Raw genomic sequence first — 16,745 nt, 5'->3', positions numbered from 1 at the left:
TGACTTACCTATCTTAAATTACAAGCAGTTTTAAAAATGGTCTGAATTCACATAACCCCAACTGGTCGGGTCTGATCGCCACGAAAAAGCTGTGTAGAGTTCAATAGTTAAGTTACGGAAATTGCTTTCCGCATAATTGATCGACGCCACCAACATCGTCAGCACAGCCGACAACAGTAACCCAAACTGCGAACAAAGCTAAACTTCGTTTACCTCGCCGCGATTAAAGCAAGTAGCTCGATTAATGCTTTGCAAGCAAAACCTCAGTACCTCGTGTGTGAGGCTCTGGGGGACTTTTCGATCACAATAAAATCAGAACGTTTCGGACCGTCAAACTCAACACTTTGGAGTAATTAATTTAGAGAAAACCACCCTTGCATAATGGGACCTTTATAACTGTTATGTATAGTTCAATAGTTATGTATAAAAATGTGTTTTCACATATATCCGGATCTCATTTATATGCATGTAAACGATGTCCGGATCGATCACCCGACCCATCGTTGGTTAGGTAAACGAAAACCCTTTCCAACAGGTTCTCAACATTGATAATCTGACAACTCTGTCTGGAGTTATGAGCACTTAAGTTATATCTGTATACTTATTTTTCTGGATCTAAAAAAATAGCTGAAATATGTGTCCAAACCACTCATATAACCCATTGTTGGTAAAAAGTGAGGAAGGCATCAACCACATAGGTGGATTAAGTTAGTTTTTAAAATTACCCTTATCGTAAACCACCCTAATTTGAAACCAAACCAAAAGTTGCCACAACTTTTCTGATGATACCAAAGCTCCGAAACATTACCATTTTTTGAAAAATTATTTTTTCACTTTATTTTGTGATCTGGGACACTGCTCATTTTCCCAACTGAGAAATAAATTATTTTTGTAAATTGATTTGTTTTAAAAAAAATTGTAGGCAATTATATGGGAACAAAAAACAAATATTTTTCAATCAAAAAAATAACAATCGAAAAAGAGCTCGAATCACTAATTCAAGGGGAGTGCCACTCCTTGCTTCGACTCAATATTATTTTTGATTTAAAATCGTTCAACTTTCGGATGTCGATGTCACGCCGTCCGACCTTCGAGTTCGAGTTAATTTCTTTTATTACGCGCGCCAAACCGAACCGGGAGAGTTGACTCCTACTCCAAACTGGCATCGAAATCAAACTTCCCCTGGGGGGCAAAAGTTCGAACTGTGTGTGTGTGTGTGCAGGTTTTATGAATCACACACATAAACCTGGGTTATTAATGTTCGCGATCGCAGGTCGATTGTTGTTGTGAGAAAAGAAGTTTACTTTGAGCGACTTTTCGGGGGCACGACACACACACACACCAAGTCAATTAATGAGATTTTCGACCACGCGCGATGACAAGCAGCAGCCGAGCCAGACCCAGGTACAACACAACAATACAAATACCGCGCACAATGACGCAACTGAAGCAATAACATTAGCAACAGAGCCCCCAGAACAGGTCAAGACACGGCCATTTATCACGAACGTGCGTCGAGTTGGTTTCGGACCATGCCGAGGGGGTCGACACCGAGCAGGTCTTTTGTTGGTTCGGTTGATTGAATGTCCACGCCCAAGGTCGCCGGACCCGGCGGTTGATTGTGCCGACACACGTGAAGTGCCCCAGTGAACTTCGCACTGATTGTGCGTGTGTGTGTGTGTGTGGAGTTGACAGTGGACAAAGTGTGGCAGGACCTTCATCATTGATTCCAGATAAGAGTGTGCCAGTGAACAAAAGTTGAGAAATTGAGTTTTATGGAGGATAACGGCATGGAGTCCTTGTGATATGTTTTGTCATGTTGTTTTTTGATTGTCAGGTATCGAAATCAAGGTTTTGAACCTGCGATAATTACAATTGAGCAATTCAAATCAATCGGGAGTTACCTAGTACTGAATCATCTACTGTGTAAAGTTGACGTTATAGCTTTTGGCCACTTTTGCAACATAAGTGTATGAAAGCTCGGCACGGGGCGAATACGTTTTTGATACCCATATTAACATTTAAAGTATTTTGGCACCCGCTGTGGGATTTGAACCGCTGACTGCAGGTTTGTGAGTTCAGTGCGCGTTCCGATTGATCCACACAGGTGGGAAGATCAGTTTCAAAGTTTTATATAAACAGTTTCAAGAACTTTATAGGTTTTTTTTTTAATTTGCAGAAAAAATATGCTCATGCTAATGCCATTTCCATCTACTCTAAAAAAAACATCATCTATTCTACTTTTTCGAGTGCAAATTTGATTTAGTTTTGATAAAATACTTTTTTTATTTGTCTAAATTTTTAAATTTTATCCGAAAAATCCGTTTTTTTTTATTCATATCTCCTTAACCAGGTTGACACCAACAATCAACCGCCGGGTACGTTCCCTTAAAAATACTTTTTATAATTAGAAAATAAAAATTGAGTTATTTGAGAATTTAACTTTTTGTCATTAAAAAATGAATAACAAAATGGATAAAAATCGTGTGCCTATTTTTCAAGGTCCTAATCCTTACCTACAACGTACATTGTTCTTGTTTGTTACAATTATTGTTGTTTATTTTTCGAATCTTTCAAGCATGATTTCATTTAAAAAAAATCGTGAAATTCATATATTTTTGCTTCTGAATAATTTTTATGAATGTTTTCATTCTATCAAAAAGTGTATTGCTCATGTTCGCGTAAATGACCCATTTGCAAAAACAACAAGTTGAGAGAAATGAAAGCCAAATTTGGCCACCCATAAAGATACGTGGTAGGCTGTCACAAAAGAAAAATACTGGATTGCCTCTAGATTTCTAGCTCAAGATTTTGGACCAAACTGCATCACATTTATGCGAACATAATTGCAGTTTTTTTTAAGGTTTGTTGAGGATTTTTGTGTCAAATTAAAACAAAATTAAACAATTTTATTTTTTAACTTTGTGAGTTTTTTCATTCTTTCATATTTTGGTAGACTCTTAAGGTTTGATAAGATTATTAAAATATTTATTCTAAATGATTTTTTGACGAAGCCATTATATATTTTAGATTTTCCTATTAATTTTCAATAGATTCATTTCAGTTTCAATAACATTTTTGTGAATTTTCCATTCTTTCAGATGAATCGGCGTGAAACTTCGATTTATTTCCGAAACCACAATACCTTTTGAACGAATGTTATAATAAAACCCTTGTTGGGCCATTACCTACGCCGTTTTACGGTGGTCCGAAAAATTGTAAATTTCGTCAAATGTCACAAAGAACACATGAGCAAATCTCCACCAAACACGGAAATTGATTTTAATTACATTTTTTTCTCCAGGACAAATCCCCATACATTTTTGGCAGCTGTTCATACAAATTCCCGTATCTTCTAAACCATTCAGAAGCATTGACCAAAATTTTGCCGACGATTTATGATTTTCTTAAGTAAAGATTTTTGTAAAAATTTAAATCTTGTGCTTGAAATTGTTTGACCTAATTTTTTTTTTCATGTAAAATCGATTTTGCAATCGAAAAGTACTTCACAATTGTTTTATTAAGTGCACCATTTTCAAAATAAAGCCATTCCACAGTTTTCGGAATGGCAAAAATAAGTGAAATAAATTGATAACTCCTTTATTTGACGTCCTAGCCAAATGGTGTCTTCGGAAGAGTTGTTGTACTGCATAAGGGCTATCTTTTGAAGTTATTGACATACAGGGTGATGACTTTCCAGAGTGTCAACGAAAAACTAACTTTGTTGGATGAAGTTGTAATATCTCCGTGTCTATCGATGTCTATTTTTAGATATCTCAATTGAAATTTGACGGTTTTAAGCAATTTATTTATTAATATTAATCAAAATCATATTGAATACGAATTGAATATCGGTAAATTGAAGGGTAAATTGATCGATTTTTATGGAAAATACATTGTTTATACTTAAAATTATGACACACATTCTAAAATTATGAATAAAAACATGTTTAGCCCAAAAATAATATAAGTTAAAATTTTGAATAATTGTTCGCATTTAAAATTAAGTATTTCCTTTTATATTTGGTCACTTTAGAAAGGTTGTCGTAATTTTTCATAGACATATTTTCAACTCCTATTCAATATGATTTCGATTAACATTTATAAAAAAATGGCTTAAAACCGTCAAATTTTAAATTGAGAAATCTAAAAATAGACATCGATAGACACGGAGATATTTTCAGTAAATGTAGTTGAAAGTGTGTACTTTATGGTGCATTGTTTGGTTTTGCGCCATTTTGAAAACATAGCAATATGAAAAAAAGGCTCAAAATCACTTAAAAATTGTCATAAGTCCTCAATAAAGACATTTTACTGTCTTCGGCAAAGATGTGTAATTTTATGTCCTAAACAACTCTTGAGATGATAAAATGCTAAAATTTTGAGTTATCACCAAAAAAGCGTATATCTCGAGTAGATTAAGAGCTACAAATTTGGCGCCTTCGACAAACTTCCATGAAATGTTCTCCTCTACAACATTGCCGAAGACACCAAAGCCCTACAACGTCATCCAACAAAGTTAGTTTTTAGTTGACACCCTGGAAGGTCGTCACCCTGTATGCCAATAACTTCAAAAGATAGCCCTTAGGACGTCATAGCCCTAGGACGTCAAATAAAGGAGTTATTAATTTATTCCACTTAATTTTGCCATTCCGAACACTGAGCCACTCAAAAATACATTTTGTCCGAAAAATTCCTGTTTTTTTTTATTTTTTAATAAGTTTCTATGATTGTCCATTTCTGAAAATATATTTAGGAAATTTCGTCTAATAAATATTGAAGATTGGACAACTGGTTGCTGAGATACAGCGAATGAAAGCAAAAGGAACAGAAAAATTGATTTTTTTTACACAAACCACCCTTCATTTTCAAATGTCGATATCTCAGCAACCCCGATTTTCAATGTTGAAAAGGAAAAATTCGTGAAATTTTCCGATCTTTTCGAAATAGTAGTTTATGCAACAAGTTGCAAAAAGAAGATTTTTTCAGCACGAGTCGTACATTTATCCAACGAGGTACCGAGTTGGATAAATACGACGAGTGCTGAAAAAATCATGTTTTGCAACGAGTTGCTTACAACATTTTTTACAATTCAGAAAAACGCTTATTTAATGGAATTTTATGTCAAACATTCATGTGTTTAGTAAATTCATCGTTCAAAACAAAACAATATTGAAAAATGTTACTTTTCGATACTAGTGCTGAAAAGTTCAACTTTTCAGCACCCATTTCAGTGCTGAAAAGTAGAACTTTTCAGCACTGTTGTTGAAAGGTATTAATTTTCCATTCTGTTATTTTTGGTAGGGAAAAGTAGGCCGTTTCGATTCTCCAGAAGGGCAGGAAAATTTTTCGTCAGTTCTTCCATTTGAGCAACTCTTCAACAAGTTTATTGATAAAATGTCCAATTATTTCTAACAATTCCATAATATGCATGGTTATTAGGGTGTCAAGAATGCTCGATTCATTAAATAAAAATAAGTGCAATAATTGTTACTGTGCCAGTTTTGAGCCAAATGGATATAGGTTTAAGGGCCGCTTTTTATCGTTGAAGTTTGTATGGAAAAAATCGAAAAAATGTATGAGTAAAGCCACCAATTTCAAAATTCCGCCAAATGGTGCCGTAAATGTGTCGGATCATTTGTGAGATTCTTATGTTTTATGACAGACAACTTTGTCGAAGATCGCAAAACGATCCGAGTTAACCCTGGCCTGTATGATTTTTTTTTTCACCAGCCTCAACAAAAGAGACCCGTAACTTTAAACCGATTTCGCTCAAAATTTTCACAAATTTTCAATTTTCGCACAGTTGTTTTTCAAAATTTTAAATTAGTTTTTCAAAATTCAAAATTAGTTTATCACAAGTTATGCATAAGAAATACTATAAACACGACATTATATTATACTTACCCTAAAATATGCTCAACCTATGATAGAAAGTCATGTGATATATTTTCAATTAAAACTCAAACACAATGCAGTATTTTTCACTTTTTCTTTATTTACTCAATTCAATTGGCATTTATTGTTCGCATATTTGCTTAAAACGATAAGAGTTGGCTTCTTTTTCCTCTTCTTCATCTTCTCAACACTAATTTTCCGAAGTTTCTCCCAAGTTAATATACTAACAGTGCATCGCACACTGTCGCACAACTGGTCATTCGTAATTTTGATTAATCCTTCAGCAAAAAGAAAACAAAAATGAACACGGTAATAATCTCCTTTCAAAAAAAAAAAACAATAAAATGCTGCTTATTTACAAGTGTGGCTTCCGCTGCTTTTCGCGTCAAGTTTCTTAGAATGTAAACATATTTTGCTTTTCGATTTTTTTATTACTTGCTCCGTGGTGAAGTTTCAACGAGTTCTCCGCCTTAACAGGTTAAATATCTTTTAAGTCTTATTCCGATCGTGGGTGGTGGTCAGAGAAACGGGAGGGGGGGATTAACTTAGGATGTGCGCGGGAAGCGCAGTCGGGCATGAAACTGTAATCTCAAGAGTGGGTAACTTTGTTTTTGTTGACACTTGGCTGACAGTTTGGTCATGTTTTGCTTCGGATTTTCTACGGGTTGTTTAGTAACAATTTGGTCAAATTTTCTTCACTGTTAAGGAGGTATTAGACTATGACAAACCAACTCGCACTTTTTCGTGCTTGACAGTTTGCCAAACTCGCAAAGCAAAATGTATGCTGGCTGACATTTTCGCAAACAAATGCATGCAAACAAACAAAGTAGGCAAACTGTCAAAAAGTTCGAGTTTCATGTTTGTTATAGTCTAATACCTCCTTAAAATTCTGAATTCGTTGATTGGGGTGACTGACAGCTGTCATAAGTAAGAAACCACGTGTGCGGAAATCGTCGAACAATGGGGTTTGAAATGTCAGTCAGTCAGTCAGCGAAATTCGAATTAAGTGTGAAATGACAGCTACACCACGCTACACGCTTCGAAGAAACAACTCAATTTTGGGTAAACGCTCTTGCGGTCAAGTTTCACGTCCGATTTGCCCGCTTAGGACATAAGGGATGGGAAGGGAGGGAACTATAAAGAGGGAAGGGATTAAATTAAACCTTAACACGACACAAAAAATAATAGATGGCTTCGCTTCGCAGACTAAACAACTAGACAAAACACAAAACTCTAGCTAAATTGGGTTGTGCGAGTACGGCCCTCTAGTACTCGATGTTGTGTCCCCGCAGGAAGGCGTCGATCTGGCCGCCGGCCTGGGGCGCTCCCTGGGGCTGGATGAAGTAGTACTGCTGCTGGGGCTGCGGAACGCGGTGGATCTGTGGCGAGGACGCCTGGAAGCGGTGCTGCTGGAGCTGCTGCTGCTGGGGGTACTTCTTGGAGGCTTCCACCCGGTCGGCGCGGAGTTGGCTCTGCTGGAGCTCGAGCTGCTGGGCGAACAGCTGCTGGCTGTTGATGAACTGCAGTTCGTTCTGCTGCTTCTGGTAGATCTGCTGGGGGATCTGCTGCTGCTGCTGGACAGCTTGCGGGGCCGGTTGAGTGCGGTAGAGCGGGCTCTGCTGTTGGAGCTGATCCAAGCTGACTAGCTGGTGCTGCTGCTGCTGCTGGTGGATCGGGTTGTGCACGTACGGCTGGATGCGGTGGTTCAGCTGGAAGTTGTCCTGGCTTTGCGGGAGCTGCTGGTACAGGGCACTGTCGTACTGGCCGGTTTGCGGGTCAAACACCAGCTGGGTCTGGTAGATTGGGTTGTTGGTGACCTGCTTCTGGGTGGAGGACGAGATGGGCCTGGCGGAGGTCGGTTGGACCTTGTTCTCCTGCTGGAACTTCTTGAACTCGGCGTCAAAATCGAGGGGTTGGCGGGTTCCTCCGAGCAGGGCGTTGCCCTTGGTCGTGGAGAAGAAGCTGCCGCCTCCGGTTGTGGTTTCCGGACGGTACGTCGTTGGTGGAGGCTGAGTCTGCAGGGTGTTTTGGGGCGCGACTCGGTACACCGGCTTCGGGGTGATGTTCACCGGGAGGGTTTGGGTTGGCTGGTGGTACACCGTGTTCGGGGTGGTGCTGACGATCTGGACACGCGGACGCTGGGTTACGGTCTGGGTCTGCTGCTGGAATGGCCGAGCGGCGGGACGAGCGCGCTGTCCAATCTGGATCTCCTCCTCGGATTCCTCCTGCTGCTGGTTGTACCCGTTGTTGTAGTTGTTCTGGAAGACGGTGGTCGTTGGGCGAGGAGTGGTCGGGGCCGGGCGCGTCGGAACCGGACGGGGAGCAAGCGGTCTGCGCGGATAGTTCTGGGGCACGTTCTCGTTCGCTTCCTCGGACTCGGACTTCTCTTCCTCCTCTTCGCTTCCCTCGGGGTTGTTCGGGTCGCACGGGTTTCCGCTCACGTAGGTGAACTCACGTTTGTTACCGTCCGGGTCGATGTATCCGTACTTGCCGCGCACGACGCAGTCCGTTCCACGGGTCTCCTCCTTGAACGATCCGTCAGCCGCCTCGTATCCGAACGTGAACGAACCATCGTCGTTCACCTTGTTGTAGTTCCGGATGGTCTGTACCGGCGGAGCGCGCGTTTCCGGCACCTTCGAGCGAGCGTTCTGGATCGGCGCCGCCGTGGTCACCTTCGGTCGGTACGTGTCGGCACGTGCCCGCGGCGTCGGCGTTCCGTACTGGCCGTTGTACTCGTCATCGCTCGCCACCAGCACCAGCTGGCGCGGGTCTTCCTCCTCGTTGCGTGCCTGGGCCCGGTAGTACTGGATCGCTTGCTGGGGCGCCGGCCGGTTGTCCTGCTCCTCGACGCTGTCCAACTCAGCGCTGTTCTGCTGCTCCTGCTGGATGACCCGGGGGCGCACCCGCAGACGGCGCTGCTGCTGGGCCTCGGTGGCGCAGGCCAGGAGTAAGGCCACCCCGGCCACTAGCAACCACTGGTGGGAGAGGAAGAGAGGAAAGAGAGCGATTAGTCGAACTGTCGGGTGGTGAAAACAATAGTTGATTCTCTTTTAGAGCGTTAGCACCATCTAGTGGTGGGGTGAGCAACTAATGCAACGTTCAACCAAGCGTCAAAAAGACACAAAACAATTCATTTCAATCAAATTTAGCATAAAGAAGTTACAGTAGCACCTCATAACATCGTTGTAAACAACTTAGGGGAGCTGCAAAGTGCCAATTAATAATAAAGAAGGCTTCCGCCCGAGAAATGGAAGCAAAACGATCCGGTTTAGAGACTCTTTTCATTCATCCACTTTGCATAACTTTCAAACAAAAGGCGTCCGTCGTCACAGTCGCGTTAAACGACTGCGATTATAAATATTGAATGAGGCAAAATTCACCGCTCATTTCTCATCCGATTCCATTCAACAACTGTGGAAGGGGGATAACAATTGATCTAATAACACACTGATACTTTATCAACGAAAAGGTGGTGAGAGATGACTCCTTCGATTTCTGGATTCTCTCTGGGAAATGTCACCCGGGGTTGAAGAAAGAACCAACACCAGATGGTGCTGAAGCTTATGAATTATTCATGATCCCGGAAATGGATGAAAGTGATACCGGTACGTGGCAACTCCACCTCCATGATATGGTCGAACAGGGGATTTCCCCCTTCGTCGATTAGTCTAATTGATGGGGACGGAATTGGATTTCAGAGATGTTTTTTGTGGAATTTGTAGCGAGGTAAACTTCTTGAGTGACACCCTGATTTCCAATGTCAAGTCTCTTCACTGGTTCAGAGACCACCACAAAAAATGACATGTCTGCAGTTTCTCACAAAACTTAATGTCATAATTATAAAACTGTTCAGAACTCATCAACCAGACGGCAATTTTAACACCCCGGTCTCACCGCCGCCAATGTCCTTGCTAGAAATGTTAAAGTTTACTGCTGCTGCTGCTGCACTCGTCCAGTCTGCAGCTCTCCAATTCATCATTGGCATTTTTCCTACGTCCGACTCATCTTTGTTACTACCAGGGGCCATGTCTCCATCGTCGGCGATCACCACCGCACACACAAAGAGAGGCAGCTAATTCCAGCTAATGGCATTTAGCCCGGTCTCTCATGACCCATGGTGACAGTAAATCGCGCTTCTTCGATCTGGATCTCCGATCTGGGTTAATTTGGAACGCCTCTAGGCTATACCAGAGCGACTCATCATCAACATCACAACTCTGGGCCGGGGGTCGTCAATTTCATGTTTGGCGCTTTTTTTTTTGCCCGAGTTTTGCTGCTTGGCGATGGAGCCATTCACAGTCTTCGGCAGAAGGGGGGAATGCACGGAGGAAAAAGTTCGTAAAAATTACGCGTGAATTCCTGACTGATCTGCAAATTTGCAGATTTTTTCGAAATCTCAAAAAATCTCGAGAAAAAAATTAGATTTCCACTCAACAACTACCTTTCCGTGCCAACTTTAGGGGGGTGTCGCAGACGTGTGACTGCAGAACTTCAAGGTTTCAATTACCGGTCGCCGCGGCGATCGACCAGCCAACGGAGCGACGATCCAGTTTTGTGGTCACCGCGGATTGCGGGTGGGGGCGGGAGTCCCTTAAATGGAATCGGCGACAAACTAAAGTGACTCGTGTGGTGCGCTAAAAGCAAGGTTGAAGGACGTTTGTGTCGCCACCAAGAACGTATACACGAAAGCAGCTGATCGGAACATCGGTAAGGGTCATCGATGCTGACGAGTTGAAAGTGACGGCGTTACATGTATGGGGTTGACCTTTGTTGGCGCTTGTAGGGGCTATAAATTAAGCTTCTGGAAAGTAACGATCAAAATGTTTTAAATCGATTTTCGGTTAATTACCACCTTCTAAAGGACCTACGCGTCATCATTCTTTTTTTTCCAGAAGGTAAAGAGGACAACTTCCTCGAGGGGGGTTTCATTCTTGGCAATCCATCAGTCCTCAAAACCACAATAGAAGGTCGAACCTTCAGAAATCAACGCCAGACGTTCCTGGCTGCTCTCCATTGCAGCATTGGATTGTAAATCTTCCCTGCGCGGACTTTGTAATAGATGGCCGGACGGTTGGTCTAGCCGGCAGTGCCAGGTGTGGTTACTGGCACAGTTTGAACCGAAGCCCTACTGTTTGCGTAATCAATCACTGAGTTGGCGTTTTGGTTGTGTGAGCTTGAATGTGGAGTTGGTGTAAGGGCGTAAGTCTAGTTGGGCACATCATTCAAAAATTTGCTTGTTTTCCTGTTTAACTTCGTGAAATTGGAAAATATTTGATTTCGAGTGCCTAATTATTAAAAAAAACTTTGAGTTAAATAAGAAAGACTGAATAATCAACTTCAACGATTTACAGTGTAAAAATATGAAACACTCGTAAAATTTTCCGATCTTTTAAAAAAAAAAATTTCAAATTTTTTAAGTAAGACTAACATTTTAAAAAGCCAAACATTCAATATTACGCCCTTCTAAAATGTAATACTTGGTTTAAAAATTTTGAAAATATTTTTTTAAGAGATCGGAAAATTTTACGTATGTTTCATATTTTAACATTGAAAATCGGATCAATAGTTGCTGAGATATTGACACTAGAAAATGGTGGGTTGTTTGGGTGAGACTTGGAATACATCAATTTTCATGTTTTAAAACCTTTGCATGGCAATATCTCAGCAACTAAGGGTCGTATCAACAAAGTTCAAAAAAGCAAAATATAGAGAATTTTCCCAGCTCTTCAAAAAAAAATTTTTCAAAAGTTGGCAAACATGTGCACTAATTCAAAAAAAATAAAAACTGCGACAATTTTCAAAAAAAGTCACCTGAAAATGAATTTAACTTGAAAACGGTGCAATTTATCAAAATTTCACTTAAGTACTTTTTGATTGCAAATTTGATTTTACATCAAAAAATGAAGTTGAAACATTTTTGCGACCTATATTTCGATTTAAAAAAATCAGTATTGATTCAAAAATTCATAACTCGGTCAATGATTTTTTGCACAACCAGGAAATCTCGGAAAAGTTGGCATTTTATGTCCTCTAAAACATATCAAAAAATAAAAAAAAATTAAAAATAGTGTTTTTTGCAAATCAAGTTTTAGTGACAAAAAGTTAAATTAAAAATCGCCATTTTTTTTTACCGTGTATTATTTTTCCATTGTAGTCCGTATCCATACCTACAACTTTGCCGAAGACACCAAATCGATCATAAAATTCCTTCAAAAGATACAGATTTTTGAATTTTCATACATCATTTTTTATGGAAAGCTGCCAAATTTATATGGAAAATTATATGGACAAACTAATGATGCAAAATGGTTTCTTTGGGCATACCGAAGGCACCAAAAAAGTTTCAGTCGAATTATAAAATACAAAAAAATCGAATGACCGAAATCTGAGAGAACTGCTCATAAGCAATTTTGCATCATGAGCACTTCAATACAAATCTGCAGCTATCCTTCTAAAAATGCTTGAAGAAATTTGAAAACCTGTATTTTCAGATTGATTTATATTTATAAATATTATTTAATTTTTTCACTTAAAATTTTGAATTAGGAAACACACTGATATGAATATATTTTTTTGTAATATCCAAAAATGCATTTTTTTAGCTTTTACATACATTCGTCAAAATTAATTTTGATTTTTTTAAAGATTTGATGACGCTATCTTAAAAAACATAGTTTTTCTTTTAAACGGCTAACGAAAGTTAAATTGAAAAGTGGAAATGTTTCATAATTTAAAGCAAGTTTAAATAACCGGAGAGTAGTTTTAGGTATTAAAAGTCTGTTTTTTTTTTTTTGACCGAAAAATTCAACAAAGCTTAAGCATTTCCGATTAAAAATTATTTTTAGATTTTTATTTAATTAGTTTACCTTGAAAAATATAAGTGGACCAATGGCTGCTTAACAAGGTTGCCACGTTAAAATTGAAAAAAAAATTGGCCAAGTAAAGACGAAAATCAAACAATTATGATAGGAGAAGGGTTGGGAAAAAAATAATTAATTCAAAAGCATCTAAATTCGGAGGGTTCCATTGATTTAAGGCCTCCAAATGGTTGAATTTACGTTATCATCAATACAAGAATTGACAAAAAATTTCGATTTTCTATAAACTCGTTCGTTTGAATCAAAAAGAAAGGCAGAAAATGACGAAATCTGTCAAAATCTAGCAAAGATAGTGATAAATCATTATTCTGACTGACATTTAAAAAATCTGCCATTTCCAGATTTATCTAGCAACCCTGCTACTGAGAGAAAACTACTAAAGCGAAAATGTTAGCTTGGGCAAAATTTCTCACTAGGAAAAGTAAAAAAAAAAAAAATTGGTTTATTGAGAGTCATCAAAATGGCGTACATTATTAAGATGACGATTTCTCAGGAACTAATGGAGAAATTTCCAATTTCAAAATTGAAATAAAGTGCAATTGTGGATCCTTCGAGAGCCATGCCAGATATACAGATAAATCTGTATTTTACAGATTTTCCGATCCCAAAAATCACACAAATCTGTATATACAATTTTTTTAAATTGAATATATTTAAAAAATTCTACAATTTAGTATTTAAACTATTCTTTAATATGATTAAAAAGCTTAGATCTGCTGTTAAATTTTATAAATGTCTTGTATGGATTTTAATTTGACATGTTGCATATAAAATGCAGATTTATTTTTAGGAAAATACAGATCTCCCATAAAATAATCTGGCATCGTTGCTCGAGAGTCAATATTTACAAAAGTCTGAAATTAATCCTAACATTCAGCTATTCCACGTCAAACCAGCAGGATCCAAATCAAACAATCAATTTTGCCTTCCTCACTGAGGTAAGGCTATAATCCTGCTCTAAAAATGAACTTCGTATAAAAACGTCGTAGACCCACCTTCATGTATACATATCGACTCAGAATCGAAAACTGAACAAATGTCTGTGTGTATGTGTGTGTGTATGTGTGTGTGTATGTATGTATGTGACCAACAAACTAGCTCATGTTTCTCGGCACTGGCTGAACCGATTTGACCCGAACTTGTTGCATTCGACTTGGATTAGGGTCCCATAGATCGAGTTTTATACAGATTGAAGTTTCGATAAGAAGTTCAAAAGTTATGTATAAAAATGTGTTTTCACATATATTTGGATCTCACTTAACTGTATGTAAACTATGTCCGGGTCCATCATCCGACCCATCGTTGGTTAGGTTATCAAAAGACCTTTCCAACGAGTCCAAAACATTGAAGATCTGGCAACCCGGTCTCGAGATATGGCCTCTTAAGTGATATTGATGTACTTTTTTGAAGCCGGATCTCACTTAAATGTATGTAAACTATGTACGGATCCACCATCCGACCTATTGTTGGTTAGGTTATCAAAAGACCTTTCCAACGAGTCCAAAACATTGAAGATCTGGCAACCCTGTCTCGAGATATGGCCACTTAAGTGATATTGATGTACTTTTTTGAAGCCGGATCTCACTTAAATGTATGTAAACTATGTCCGGATCCACCATCCGACCCATTGTTGGTTAGGTTATCAAAAGACCTTTCCAACGAGTGCAAAACATTGAAGATCTGGCAACCCTGTCTCGAGATATGGCCACTTAAGTGATATTGATGTACTTTTTTGAAGCCGGATCTCACTTAAATGTATGTAAACTATGTCCGGATCCACCATCCGACCCATTGTTGGTTAGGTTATCAAAAGACCTTTCCAACGAGTGCAAAACATTGAAGATCTGGCAACCCTGTCTCGAGATATGGCCACTTAAGTGATATTGATGTACTTTTTTAAAGCCGGATCTCACTTAAATGTATGTAAACTATGTCCGGATCCACCATCCGACCTATTGTTGGTTGGGTTATCAAAAGACCTTTCCAACGAGTCCAAAACATTGAAGATCTGGCAACCCTGTCTCGAGATATGGCCACTTAAGTGATATTGATGTACTTTTTTGAAGCCGGATCTCACTTAAATGTATGTAAACTATGTCCGGATCCACCATCCGACCCATTGTTGGTTAGGTTATCAAAATACCTTTCCAACAAGTCCAAAACATTGAAGATCTGGCAACCCTGTCTCGAGATATGGCCACTTAAGTGATATTGATGTACTTTTTTGAAGCCGGATCTCACTTAAATGTATGTAAACTATGTCCGGATCCACCATCCGACCCATTGTTGGTTAGGTTATCAAAAGACCTTTCCAACGAGTGCAAAACATTGAAGATCTGGCAACCCTGTCTCGAGATATGGCCACTTAAGTGATATTGATGTACTTTTTTGAAGCCGGATCTCACTTAAATGTATGTAAACTATGTCCGGATCCACCATCCGACCCATTGTTGGTTAGATTATCAAAATACCTTTCCAACGAGTCCAAAACATTGAAGATCTGGCAACCCTGTCTCGAGATATGGCCACTTAAGTGATATTGATGTACTTTTTTGAAGCCGGATCTCACTTAAATGTATGTAAACTATGTCCGGATCCACCATCCGACCCATTGTTGGTTAGGTTATCAAAAGACCTTTCCAACGAGTGCAAAACATTGAAGATCTGGCAACCCTGTCTCGAGATATGGCCACTTAAGTGATATTGATGTACTTTTTTAAAGCCGGATCTCACTTAAATGTATGTAAACTATGTCCGGATCCACCATCCGACCCATTGTTGGTTAGGTTATCAAAATACCTTTCCAACGAGTCTAAAACATTGAAGATCTGGCAACCCTGTCTCGAGATATGGCCACTTAAGTGATATTGATGTACTTTTTTGAAGCCGGATCTCACTTAAATGTATGTAAACTATGTCCGGATCCACCATCCGACCCATTGTTGGTTAGGTTATCAAAAGACCTTTACAACGAGTGCAAAACATTGAAGATCTGGCAACCCTGTCTCGAGATATGGCCACTTAAATGATATCGATGTACTTTTTTGAAGCCGGATCTCACTTAAATGTATGTAAACTATGTCCGGATCCACCATCCGACCCATTGTTGGTTAGGTTATCAAAAGACCTTTCCAACGAGTGCAAAACATTGAAGATCTGGCAACCCTGTCTCGAGATATGGCCACTTAAGTGATATTGATGTACTTTTTTAAAGCCGGATCTCACTTAAATGTATGTAAACTATGTCCGGATTCACCATCCGACCCATTGTTGGTTAGGTTATCAAAATACCTTTCCAACGAGTCCAAAACATTGAAGATCTGGCAACCCTGTCTCGAGATATGGCCACTTAAGTGATATTGATGTACTTTTTTGAAGCCGGATCTCACTTAAATGTATGTAAACTATGTCCGGATCCACCATCCGACCCATTTTTGGTTAGGTTATCAAAAGACCTTTCCAACGAGTGCAAAACATTGAAGATCTGGCAACCCTGTCTCGAGATATGGCCACTTAAGTGATATTGATGTACTTTTTTAAAGCCGGATCTCACTTAAATGCATGTAAACTATGTCCGGATCCACCATCCGACCCATTGTTGGTTAGGTTATCAAAATACCTTTCCAACGAGTCTAAAACATTGAAGATCTGGCAACCCTGTCTCGAGATATGGCCACTTAAGTGATATTGATGTACTTTTTTGAAGCCGGATCTCACTTAAATGTATGTAAACTATGTCCGGATCCACCATCCGACCCATTGTTGGTTAGGTTATCAAAAGACCTTTCCAACGAGTGCAAAACATTGAAGATCTGGCAACCCTGTCTCGAGATATGGCCACTTAAATGATATCGATGTACTTTTTGGAAGCCGGATCTAAAAAATATATGAAACTTGTGTACAGCCACTGTTGTGAGGAAGGCTCCAACCACATATGTGGATTAAGTTAGTTTTTTTTGGTAATTAGGG

At 39.3% G+C, this 16,745-nt stretch overlaps 1 protein-coding gene across 1 annotated transcript in view; it reads right to left on the bottom strand.

Annotated features, from left to right (window-relative positions):
- Positions 1-5,978: 5,978 nt before the first annotated feature.
- Positions 5,979-16,745, bottom strand: part of LOC6040736 (putative mediator of RNA polymerase II transcription subunit 12) — a 72,107-nt gene continuing 61,340 nt past the window's right edge. The window contains exon 3 of the mRNA XM_038248292.1: positions 5,979-8,873. Within this exon, the coding sequence (XP_038104220.1) occupies positions 7,164-8,873 (1,710 nt within the window). The 3' untranslated portion in view covers positions 5,979-7,163. The remainder of the gene's footprint in view (positions 8,874-16,745) is intronic.

Source organism: Culex quinquefasciatus, chromosome 1 (genome assembly GCF_015732765.1).
Source record: "Culex quinquefasciatus strain JHB chromosome 1, VPISU_Cqui_1.0_pri_paternal, whole genome shotgun sequence".
NCBI classification, from domain to species: Eukaryota; Metazoa; Arthropoda; class Insecta; order Diptera; family Culicidae; genus Culex; species Culex quinquefasciatus.
This window is presented reverse-complemented; position numbering and strand designations above follow the sequence as displayed.